General features: G+C 37.1%; 1 protein-coding gene across 1 annotated transcript in view; it reads left to right on the top strand.

Annotated features, from left to right (window-relative positions):
* Positions 1-6,807, top strand: part of LOC122243434 (non-lysosomal glucosylceramidase) — a 21,383-nt gene extending 14,576 nt beyond the window's left edge. The window contains exons 8-16 of the mRNA XM_043001013.2: positions 362-497; positions 957-1,082; positions 1,551-1,673; positions 2,047-2,291; positions 2,782-2,867; positions 3,261-3,576; positions 3,782-3,888; positions 4,418-4,609; positions 4,927-6,807. Of these exons, the coding sequence (XP_042856947.1) occupies positions 362-497; positions 957-1,082; positions 1,551-1,673; positions 2,047-2,291; positions 2,782-2,867; positions 3,261-3,576; positions 3,782-3,888; positions 4,418-4,609; positions 4,927-5,226 (1,631 nt within the window). The 3' untranslated portion in view covers positions 5,227-6,807. The remainder of the gene's footprint in view (positions 1-361; positions 498-956; positions 1,083-1,550; positions 1,674-2,046; positions 2,292-2,781; positions 2,868-3,260; positions 3,577-3,781; positions 3,889-4,417; positions 4,610-4,926) is intronic.
* Positions 6,808-12,500: the final 5,693 nt, after the last annotated feature.

The following is a 12,500-nucleotide window of genomic DNA, read 5'->3' as shown; positions in this document are numbered from 1 at the left end:
GCAATTGACTATTGATTGATGTTGATAATAATAAAAGGTAAAATATGATAGTAGTATTTGTGACAGTAATTATAAACTTTGACCAATATTGTAATGATAATCGTAAGAATAATGATTAATTAATATAATCTGAATGTTGATAATATTAATAACTATCATTAGTATTGACTTCTACAATTAATCTTAGGCACAATAACCAAAATTATAGAAGTGATGCTCTTAGTGTCTCAAACTAACAAACACCCTAAGAACAGCAGACCATAAAACCAATGTGTTCCCCCTATCTCCTCGCCTGCCACAAAGCCCCTGAACAAATCCTAGAATTACATCCATTTTTAACCAAACCCCTTATTGTCACTAGGAAAAGGTGAAGAGAGAGCAGTGGCAGTGTGTGGGAAGTGTAGCATTGGGGCCAACAAGTCGGGCATGGTAGAGATCGCCCTGGCTTGGGACATGCCGCAAATTGTGTTCAAAAGCCGGGGGATCACTCACACCAGGTGGGAGGAGCCCGGACAGAGACCGTTGTGTGTGTGTGTGTGTGTGGTTGTGACAGGCGTGTGTGCGGCCTATGTTTGTCGGTCTGCTTGCCCGTGGATGACTGTGCAGTAACCCTGTATAGATGACACCACCCCCCCACCCTCTCTTCGGTTCTTGTTTCTTGCCACGGATTTTTAAAAAGTGTGGATGTGGTTTCTCTCTCCTTTTTATCACGTTATTTTCTCTTTATCTTTTTAACCGTTTGGTCTTTTTCTAGGATTTCTCTGTGATGTTAATGTCTATTTCCCTTAAAGAATAGTAAAACCCATTTTCTCTGACACTGAAATATAACTCGCACACTTTAATTTGATCACATAGTTATCATGCCCCATAAAACAATCTAAAAAGCAAATTAAGTGATACACATTGAATTCATGATTGGCTTCCTCTTTGGCTAAGACTCCATGCCTTCATACCAGACGATACACGCGGTGGTTTGGCGACGAGCAGACAGCAGCGCAGGAGATTGCGTCATATGCCCTGGACAGCTACAAGCAGTGGGAAGTCGATATAGAAAACTGGCAGAATCCTATCCTGCAAGACAAGTAAGGCTCTTTGTATGCTGACACATATTTACATATACAGATGCAGCTGGTATTTGTATTATGTTTTAGAACTGATGTCTATTCCTGTTTTATTATCTTTTGCTATTTATTATAATCTTTCTTTTTCTTTTTCTTTTTTTCTTTTTTTTTTTGCCTGTTGTTAACATTGTTTTGATTACAACTGCTTTAGTGATTTATTATTTTTATTATTATTATTATTATTATTGTTAATATTAATAATGATATTAATACTGATATTATTATTATTATTGATACTCTTATATTATTATTATTATTGATATTGATATTGATATTATTATTAGCACTAGTATTATTATCGCTACCACTAATGATAATGATTTTAATGCCGCTCTTACTATTATTGTCATTATTATCATCTCTGGTATTACCATCATTGTGATCAAAGCCATTGGAATAGTATCATAACCCTTTAAAAAACACTTGCAGAGACTTGCCTGACTGGTTCAAAAGCGCGATCTTCAACGAGCTCTACTTCATCTCGGACGGAGGCTCTGTCTGGCTCGAAATCACGCCCTCGCCCAATAACCCCTTGCCAGCCTACGACACTAGGTAAGGCCTATGGGAGTTAGCTCATTATTTGGCGTTGCGTTATAGGGCTTGTTCTTCCTTTTCCTGGTCTAGAAATTGGTTTGTTGACAGTTGAAATGATTCTTTTATTTAAAATAACAGGATGGCACATAACTGCTTAAGGGAGAGGCAACTGCTCCCTCTGTGGGATACAAATTTATCTAATATTTCAGTATTGTTGACTTGGAGTTAGAATTGGGTTTACAAAGCCTAAAAAAAAAAACTGAAGACCCGCAGGAATAATGTATCAGATATATTAGATAAACATTAAAAGATCATGTATGCTCTGCAAATCACTATCACCTTCATACTGTCACTCACTCCCTCCCTCCCTCCTTCCCTCCTTCCCTCCTAGACCTGAGTACGGACGCTTTGCTTACCTGGAGAGCCACGAGTACCGGATGTACAACACCTACGACGTGCACTTCTACGCGTCGTGGGCCCTCGTCATGCTATGGCCCGAGCTGCAGAAGTCCCTCCAGTACGACATGGCCCAGTGGACCACCTCGGCCGACCTCACTCCCCGGACGCATCTCTTCAGGGGGAATAAGGGGGTGCGCAAGCTGGCCAATGCGGTGCCACATGATATTGGCGATCCAGGTGAGTTGGTTTGGATTCAGTTGGGTACGGCCTGGTATCTCTCTCTCTCTCTCTCATTGCTCTCTTCTTCTTCTTCTTCCTCTGCTTTTTCTTCTTCATCTTTTTTCTACCTATTCTTTTTCTTCTTTTCTTCTTTTTTTTTGTTCTTCCTATTCTTCTTTTACTTCTGCTTCTTTTTCTTATTATTATTATTTTTATTCTACTTCTTCTTTATCTTCTTCTTCTTCTTCCTCTTCAGAAATGCTATTTTTTGAAATGTCAGCCATGCAAATTTTTGATATCATTATCATTGTTATTATTATGATGATGATAATAGTTATTGGCATTACTGTTGTTATTATCATTATTATTATCATTGTATATACAAATCTTACTCTTATCATTATTATTATTATTATTATTATTATTGTTATTGATTACATAGTTATTAATAATTTTATTATTACTGTCCTCATTATAATCATTATTTAAATTATTTGTTAATTTTCAGAGGATGAGCCCTTCGTGCGTGTGAATGCTTACCAGATTCACGACATTAGTTACTGGAAAGATCTGAACCTCAAGTTTGTTTTACAGGTGAGAAATTATGAAAGTTTTTATTTTCATATTCTTTCTTTTACCTTTAGTTTCGTATGAATGTGTTATTGATTTTTCTTGTTTTGTTTAGCTTGTGAGATTGCAATTCTTGTGGTGGAGTTTATTGGTAGTTTTCTCCTATGTAAATATCTGTTATATTGATAGGTAATAACAATGCAAATAATGTGGCTATTAGGCAATTTCAAGACATAGACCCCCCCCCCAAAAAAAAAAAAAAAAAAAAAAAAAAAAAAAAAAAAAAAATATATATATATATATATATATATATATATATATGAAAAAGAAAAAAAGTAGATCTTCAACTGATACAAGTAAGCAGGAAAATCCAGAATGTTAACTTCCAAAATCGACTGACCCCAGTGCCTCTCCTAGGTGTACAGAGACCACACCTTCTTCCGCGATTTTGACCACCTGACGCACATGTGGCCGGTGTGTCGGGCGGTTATGGACCGTTGCTTCTCCTACGACCGCGACGGCGACGGCCTGATCGAGAACGAGGGCCAGGCGGACCAGACTTACGACTCATGGGTCATGCACGGACCCTCGGCCTACTGCTGCTCTCTCTGGGTGGCCGCTCTGGCTGTCATGGTGGAGATGGCCACCGAGCTCAAGGACGAGGCAGAGGAGAAGAAGTTCGCCGAAGCCCTGGCCAAGGCGAGAGTGGCCCTGCAGGAGAAGCTGTGGAACGGTGAGTGGGGCCGGCGAGAGTCGGGTACTGCAGGCAATGGATCAGAACATGGTTACTATACGGATGTGTTTTTTAGCAAAACTGCCGATTATTATCAATTTTCATTAGATATTACTGAATTTTGTTGCTTTTTTTAAAAATAATTATAGCCTTTTTTTTTATCATTTCTGTCTGCAGAGCCTAATGCTTTTTCTCTTCTCCACAGGAAAATACTACAAGTTTGACTGTTGCGACGCTCCCCACAGCCACAGTATCATGGCTGATCAGCTGGTTGGTCACTGGTATCTCTCTCTCTCAGGAGCTGGGGTTGAGGTGAGGGAAATCTTCCATCTGTCAAAATCTTAACCCAGTCACGACGGGGGCATTCCAGCCTTGCATGTTACAATGCTGTGGCTCTCGAACGCATAGGCCTAAATCAGTTAAATAAACGATGCCGTATGGCGTCACCCAGCAAACGGGCCTTGAATGCGCGGTACTGTAGTGTACCACCCGTCCAGAGAGGGTTAATCTTGAGGGTCATTATTGATGTTATCATTATTGTGGTTATTATTAGTATCTTTGATGTGATTCTTCTTTTTATAGTTGTTGTTGTTGTCATTGTTATTGTCATTATTGTTATATGTGAAAAGGAAAAGGAAATGTAATTATTGTTTTTTTTATGCTGTTTGCTGTGAAGTTATGGTGGCTCAGTAATGTTACTTGTGTTAATGGTATTATTATCGTTATTTTTATCATGAAAATTACAATATCATTAATATCACTATTAATAATAGAAATAGTATGATATTAGCAAAAGGAAATGACAACGTAAAAGCAAAAACACACATCCTGGCCCCCACAGGTATTCAGAAGGGACTGCGTGAAGTCGGTCCTCGAACTCCTGTACGAATACAACGTCCAGAGGTTCAACAACGGAGAGATGGGAGCAGTGAACGGCATGAACCCCGATGGCAGTATAGACCGTTACACCATGCAGAGTGAGGAGATGTGGGTAGGGGTCACCTATGGGCTCGCTGCTACTATGATCTATGAGGTGAGTGTTAGGGTAGTTGTCTTCTTCATTCTTTTCTTTTTCTTCTTTTTCTTCTTGTTTTTTCTTCTTCTTTTTTTCTTCTTGTTTTCCTTCTTCTTCTTCCTCTTCTTTTCTTTTTATTCTGAGTGAATATTACATGGCTATTATAAGACAGTGTTATAAGTGAAATGTTACTGTGTGTGTGTGTGTGTGTTTGTATACATTTGTATTGACATATAAATGTGTACAGTGGTATACTGATACATAGATAGATGCATTTTGGGTTGTAGTTGTAGTTGGGTTGACACTCACCCTCTCTTTGTTCTCTGCAATTTCAGGGAATGGTGGAGCAAGGTTTCAAGACAGCCGAAGGTGTCTACCGCACTGTCTATGAGAAGATCGGCCAGGGGTTCGAGACTCCTGAAGCCCTGTACGGAGAGCACAAGTACCGCGCCATAGGCTACATGCGGCCGCTGTCCATCTGGTCAATGTACCACGCTTACTTGCAGCAGAAGAGAAGGAAGATGGCCGAAGCTTGCCAGAAGAGCTACAGCAACACGTCCTCTCCCGTGCCGTCCATGACGAGCGAAGACGGAGTGAATCTGGTGCTGGATTCTTCAAGCGACGTCTCCAAATGAGGAGAGGAAGGGAGGACTTGCATCTCAAAATCTCTTTTAAACGTTTCAAACTGGGATTTGGGAATTCCTTGCAGATGGCGTATCCTCTCCTCTGTGATATGAGTCAAGCAGATGTGATGATGATGATGTAAAGTGATGCTTTTTCTACTACATGGTCACTGGTGAGCTTTGTTGCAAGGACATTGCCAGGCGTCAAGGAAACACATGCATTTGTGTGTACTTGTCAGTTTTTTATGTCTTACTATGTATCATCATTATTTTAGTCCCATATTCCTATTCTTTCACTGTGCATTCATTCATTCTTCAGTCAATTTTTTTTTGTAATGATAAGCTTCATTCTCAGAGATTCTCTTCTCTATCCCAGAATATGAAGAATTTGTATGTGTGTGTGTTGTGGTCAGCAGAACTCCTATAGTAAACTTCTTTGTGTAAGTTCAAACAACGGCGACGCCACGAGAGTTATTATACACCCTATCTTCCTCTCTGTCAGGGGATCGATATTCCAGGGTCAGTCTTGAGAAATTTTTGTAATTTTTAGGAGAATGGCTCATGATATTTAGAAAATCTATATCAAGTAGTATTTCGTCAATCTTAAATGCATTCTCGTAGTGTCGTTGGAGTCCAATGAGATGAAAGAAGTATTTTATATTAATAATGCATAGGAGTTTTCTATTACATTTGAACTGTACAGAGAATTTGACACTTGGTGAACATGTTCTTTGGTGTGGGCAATCATATTTTTTATCCTATAGTGGAAATGATAAGAAACAGGAGCTTTGTAAAAGTGCTTCCCAATACAGTCTCTGAAAAGTGACTGGAATGTCATGCAATTACCCTAGTCGATTTCCGTTTTTTATAATTCTGTAGACTTAGAGATGCGAGGATAGTGTCCACTGTGATGCAGAAGGACCACCATACCTTGTCCATGTGGTCTCTTATTGACATTCATAGGATTAGGAATCATGTTTATGCTTTTCATGAAAGGAAAAGCATGTACAGAACATGTGGTATTGCAACGCTGACTATAATTTACGGCAATCTTACAAAACTCACAGGTGCTATTCACGTTCAACAAAGACCTATAGAAAAATAAAAGGGGTCCACTAACAACAATGTTGTATGTTCAGCTTGGGCTCTGACGAGTTATTTATAGTTCACGTGACATGAAGTTATCAACCTATGCCTTGAGAGCAGTGAATATTTCCTTTTTTTACTTATTTGCCGGGTCATGTCAAGGACTAATTAGCCGTGGAATATTAGTATTGAATTATTGAGAGTAGTTTGACTTTATTTATGGTAGGGATTTTTTTACTTGTTACTTAAAAGAAATCATTATAGTGTGTGTAGTTTTAAATTGTGTGTAAGAAATCATTATTATAGTGTGTGTAGTTTTAAATTGTGTGCGTGTGTGTGTGTGTGTGCTTGCATGCGTGTGTGTGTGTGTGCGTGTGCGTGTGTGTGTGTGTGTGTGTGTGTGTGTGTGTGTGTGTGTGTGTGTGTGTGTGTGTGTGTGTGTGTGTGTGTGTGTGTGTGTGTGTGTGTGTGTGTGTGTGTGTGTGTGTGCACGCGCGCGCATGTGTGTGCGTGTGTGTATGTATGTATGTATGTATGTATAAATATATGTATATATATATATATATATATATATATATATATATATATATATATATATATATATATATATATATATATATACATATATACATATATATATATATTATGTTATGTATGTATGGATATTTACATTTATATTAATATATGATATTATATGTGTATGACTGTATTCATGTAAAATACTTAAGGATCTTTTCATTGTATTTTTATACATAAGTTATACAATTTCCCTGCTCTAATCTTCATGTTTAAGCCTGTGTGGTTCCCTTAGGTAAGTCAAGTCTTCCCCCTCTAGTTTATTCAGTGTTTCCTGTTTTTTTTTTTTTTTTTTTTTTTTTTTTCTACATTCATTTCCTAATTTGAGTTGTATTGGTTGATCTGTAAGGAAAAAATGTAGTGTGTCTTGTTATTTTATCCCCCTCTTCTGTCCCTCCCTTGTTGATTTTATCCGTTTGCGGGAATTGGATCCTGCGTTTTCTTTCTTAGTTTTACTTTGTTTGCGTTTTAATGTTGTGGTAGATGTAGATTGCGTACTCTGTGTCTGGTGAGTTGTTGTTTGCATTTATATCCAGAAGAACGTTATGTCAAGAGAGGATTTCTACTTCCTAGTGCAGATCGATGTTTTTTTTTTTTTTTCTTTTTCTTTTTCTTTTTTACAGCATTTTACATGACTTAAATATGTATTGTGCCTTGTACGTGGCATTCATTGAGTGAAATATATTATATAAGTATAGTGAGTTTAGGATTGATATGGCAAAATTAGTGTAGTATAGATATGATTTTATTTATTTTATTTTTTATTTTTTTATTTTTTTGTATTTATATTTGTATTTGTATGTTAGCTTGTGGCATATAAAAGAGTACTCTTAATGCACTTTCATCTGTCTTTCCCTCCCTTTCCCTTTCTCTTCTATCTCCTCTCTTTCCTCTCTCTCTATTCTCTCTCTATTCTCTCTCTATTCTCTCTCTATTCTCTCTCACTCACCTCTCTCTCTCTCTCTCTCTCTCTCTCTCTCTCTCTCTCTCTCTCTCTCTCTCTCTCTCTCCTCTCTCTCTCTCTCTCTCCTCTCTCTCTCTCTCTCTCTCTCTCTCTCTTTCATTCCTCTCTCTCTCTCTCTCTCTCTCTTTCCTCTCCCCCTCTCTCTCCCTCTCTCACTCCCCTCTCTCTCTCTCTCTCCCTCTCCTCTCTCTCTCCTCTCCCTCTCCCTCTCTCTCTCTCCTCTCTCTCTCTCTCTCTCTCTCTCTCTCTCTCTCTCTCTCCTCCCCCCCTCTCTCTCCTCTCTCTCTCTCTCTCTCTCCTCTCTCTCTCTCTCTCTCTCTCTCTCTCTCTCTCTCTCTCTCTCTCTCTCTCTCTCTCCCCTCCTCTCTCTCTTCCCCTCCTCTCTCTCTTCCTCTTTCTCTCTTTCTCTCTCCCTCCCTCCCTCCCTCCCTCCCTCCCTCCCTACCTATCCTTAAAATGACTTGTTACATTATCCAGCCAACTGAATGCACAAATCCTCTAATACCCAGGTATTTTGCTGTGACAATATTGTAAACTAGACTTAAATAGAAAACACACACACACACACACACACACACACACACACACACACACACACACACACACACACACACACACACACACACACACACACACACACACACACACAAAATATATCATTCATTTTTTCTCTCATTCCTTGATTCATTCATTCATTAATATATATTAAAAATTAGTAGCCTTCACATATCCTCATGGCTCATTTTATGGAAACTTCCTTATTTATATACAAAAACAGTGCTGATAAACAATTACAATTGTGCTTTTAAATACACAGTCAATTTATTTACAAAGTAACATAGGAACACCCTCAAAATAGCATGCGTTTGTAGACATAGAATGACTTTTTAGCACTTGTTATATATATATATACAGACGACCTTGTTAAACTATTTTATCTATAACTGTTTAGAATTTTGTTACTCCTTTTAAAAGATTTGGTGCACCCCTTTAGGTATTTTTTCTCGTTGCCTTTCTTTGCCATACCTGTTTTTTTTTTTTTTTTCCTCTCCTTCCCAGATATGTGTTTTTTGTTATTTTATTTATTTAATGGTACAGCTGTAATTTTGTTTGTGTATTTGTTATTTTTTCTTCGGACTGTCTTATGTTAGGCATTATGTGTAAAGCTTTACTCAGGCCTGTAACTTTTTGGTTGATGTAATTGTAATTTTAATTGCATAGCTGTTTTTTATTATTCATATTTGTTAACCTGTTGATGTCTCTTTGTCTTGAGAGATATTCCTTTTGTATTTCTGATATGGATTATTTCAAAATATATATTGGTTTGTTTCTCGGTTATATTGATTACCTACATTTCCACCGAGTCTTAATTTGTATTGTAAGCTAAACATAAAAAGATATTTAATTAGTTCGCCTTCTCTTTCCTGTCTCTCTCTCTCTCTCTCTCATTTTCTTGCTTGCTCTTCCTCCCTCCCCTTCCCCTTCTCTCTCTGAATCTGAATATATAATGCGGAGAGTGCTTATTTTTGGCGCATATCTCTCTCTCTCTCTCTCTCTCTCTCTCTCTCTCTCTCTCTCTCTCTCTCTCTCTCTCTCTCTCTCTCTCTCTCTCTCTGTCCCTCTCCCTCTCCCTCACCCCTTCTCTTTCTCTTTCCCTTTAATTTCCCTCTCTCTTTCTCTCACTTTCTCATCCATTTTGGGTTCATGTGGTTGTGGGAAATGTACAAATACTGTGAACAAGGAAGTAAGTAATAAGGAAAAAAAAATTATCCAATATTTGATACCACTTCATGGTGAAAAGAGGGTTATAGGTAATCGTCTTTTGTAGATCGTATGGTTCAAGTTTGGTTGAACCCCTAAAGGATGGCCATACTTATTGGTTGAACCCCGAAATGATGGCCGTACTTCTTGGTTGAACCCCTAAATGACGGCCATGCTTCTTGGTTGAACCCCTAAATGATGGCAATACTTCTTGGTTGAACCCCTAAATGATGGCCATACTTCTTGGTTGAACCCCGAAATGATGGCCGTACTTCTTGGTTGAACCCCTAAATGACGGCCATACTTCTTGGTTGAACCCCTAAATGATGGCAATACTTCTTTAGCCATGCTCACGTGAAGACATTCAACCTGTATCTAAATTATTTTGTGGAAATCTGGAAAATGGTTGCAAGGTTTTCTTATAATGTGGATTTTGGTCTGTAGATTCCAATGATACAACTCACTCTTTTATTCAGATTTTATTAGAGAAGGATAGAAGTGATTGTCTATTGTATTTCTTCATTAGATCACAGGATGGTGCATCCTTTAGGGGTAAAAAAATTATCTGATTATATTTTTCCTTTGGTATAGAGGTGTGTTTGTATTAACTCACTTAAAGAGTCAGTCTGTGTAGAAATTCACTGCTCATTTGAATAAAGAAATGATATTATTTGTAAATTCTCATGTTAAAATTAATGGGAGATAGCATAGAGAACAACTGCATTTTGTTAAAGGATTGACTATGGAAAATTTGATAAATAAATTGATATCTGAAATTTGATTCTACTTTTTCTTACAATTATACTTCTCACTTCAAAGTTAATCTTGTAAAGGTTCCCACTCCAGACACACACACAAAATAAAATACTCAAACTAAATATTACATATACCATTTTATACCCTTGAGAAATTGGCACTAGAAAAAATAATAGTGTTGTACAGTCCTAAAAAATTCACTGTTTCTCATTAAGTTAGTTGAAATCAAATTGAAAACCATCAACTCCAAAGGTGAGATAAATTTTCAATAAGTATTTTGGCAAAATCTCTGTCAGACATTAGACACTATATGCCAACATATGCCACTCATTTTTCTGACTTGATGGTATTAAAAAAAAGAAAAAAAAGACTAGAAACATCTGCTATACTTAGTGTAATCCCATGCTGAGTATGAGAAAGCACTTAAATTTAAGTATATAGTGTTTTTTTTCCATAGGTGTCTAACTATTAGACTTCCAACAAAATGTATGTTTTTGAGATGTTCCAGCAGGAAATCCCTGTAAAAAATATACATTTTAGATTCTAAGATATCAAGCTATTAAAAATTATTGAAATTAACTATTAAAATATTAAGATAAACATGGGTGTTACAAAAAAATATTAGATAAAGAGGAATCTGTACACTAAATTGTAAACACGAATCAGACATGAAAATTATAAAGGAAAAAAAATATGATAACCACAAAAGAAATTTGCAACAGTTTTTATGAGGCATTTGCATTTGTTTCAAAGAAAGACAAAAAGCATGAAATTTAAGGAACCTTTGAACACATGAAATAAAACAGCTGAGTGTACAGAATTAACAGAAACTGAGTGTGGTTTCCAACAAGTGTCTAATCCACCGAAAAATGAGGAAAATGTGTGGTGGATTTTATCAGAAAACCACTATTATTAGGAAAGAAAATTGCTTTTAAGTCCCGACTTTCTTCGCTGAGTAGAGAAGGGAATGAAAATACTATTCAAATATCACAGAATTTTACTTAATAAAAGGTAAAATAAATTTCATTACATATATTGCACTAAGGCTAAAATAAGCACTTGACTATTCAAATCAAAAAATAATATCAAAATCTCATACCGAAGTCTTACTGACATTTGCATATTCAACACTCACAATTCTCCAAAGGAAAAACAAAAGGTGTATTTCAGTCACGTATATCAACAGAAGACTCACTGCTTACAACCAGACATATCAGATGTGCAGCATTTAAAACATCATCACTCATTTACATAGAACATTCTCTTTTGTTACAAGAAGCTGGTTTTATTCCTTCTTTTTTTTTTTTTTTTTTTGGAATTTTTTTGGAATTTCATTTTAGAGAACGACTAGCTGTGAGAAAAATTTAGGATGAGAGATAGATTGAGAGAGGGAGGGAAGGGGAGAGAGGGAGAGGGAGAGAGGAGAGAGGGGGGGAGGGGGAGGGGGGGAGGGAGAGAGAGAGAGAGAGAGAGAGAGAGAGAGAGAGAGAGAGAGAGAGAGAGAGAGAGAGAGAGAGAGAGAGAGAGAGAGAGAGAGAGAGAGAGAGAGAGAGAGAGAGAGAGAGAGAGAGAGAGAGAGAGAGAGAGAGAAAGAGGAAAAGTCGGGTAAAATAAGAAACACCTTATATTCTCAGAACATTATTCATAAAACAGCAATGTATCCTTATTTACAATATACCCATCATGATCAATTTAATGTAGCTTCTATCTCTCCACCCAAGCAACAACTTACAAGCAATATCACAACAACTCACAATGACATATGGATAAAACTTGGACACCAAGTTGCAATTCACTTTCCATTTCTACCCCTGAACAAAGTTGATTCCTTTTCAAGAGAAGTTGACTGTTTTTTTCAAGTCAAAGATGCTTCTCTTGCAAGTCTAGGTTGATCCTCTTGTAAGTCACCATTTAATAGAGAAACATAGATCAACATAGCTAAGGAGTTTGACTAATAATCTCATCTATGGTATATCATGCATTCCACTGTGTTCAATACCAGTTTTCCAACATGATATGCAGTACCTGAATAAAACCTCTTTCAAAAGCCAAAATTTAACATTAGTATAGATGATCTGACCTGTTCAAGAATGGCATCCAGGTTGAACAATTTCATAAATGTCAGACTATCACTAAGAATGAA

The sequence above is a fragment of the Penaeus japonicus genome, unplaced genomic scaffold, assembly GCF_977035675.1.
Source record: "Penaeus japonicus unplaced genomic scaffold, GWHDUDI00000001_assembly GWHDUDI00000038, whole genome shotgun sequence".
NCBI lineage: Eukaryota > Metazoa > Arthropoda > Malacostraca > Decapoda > Penaeidae > Penaeus > Penaeus japonicus.
This window is presented reverse-complemented; position numbering and strand designations above follow the sequence as displayed.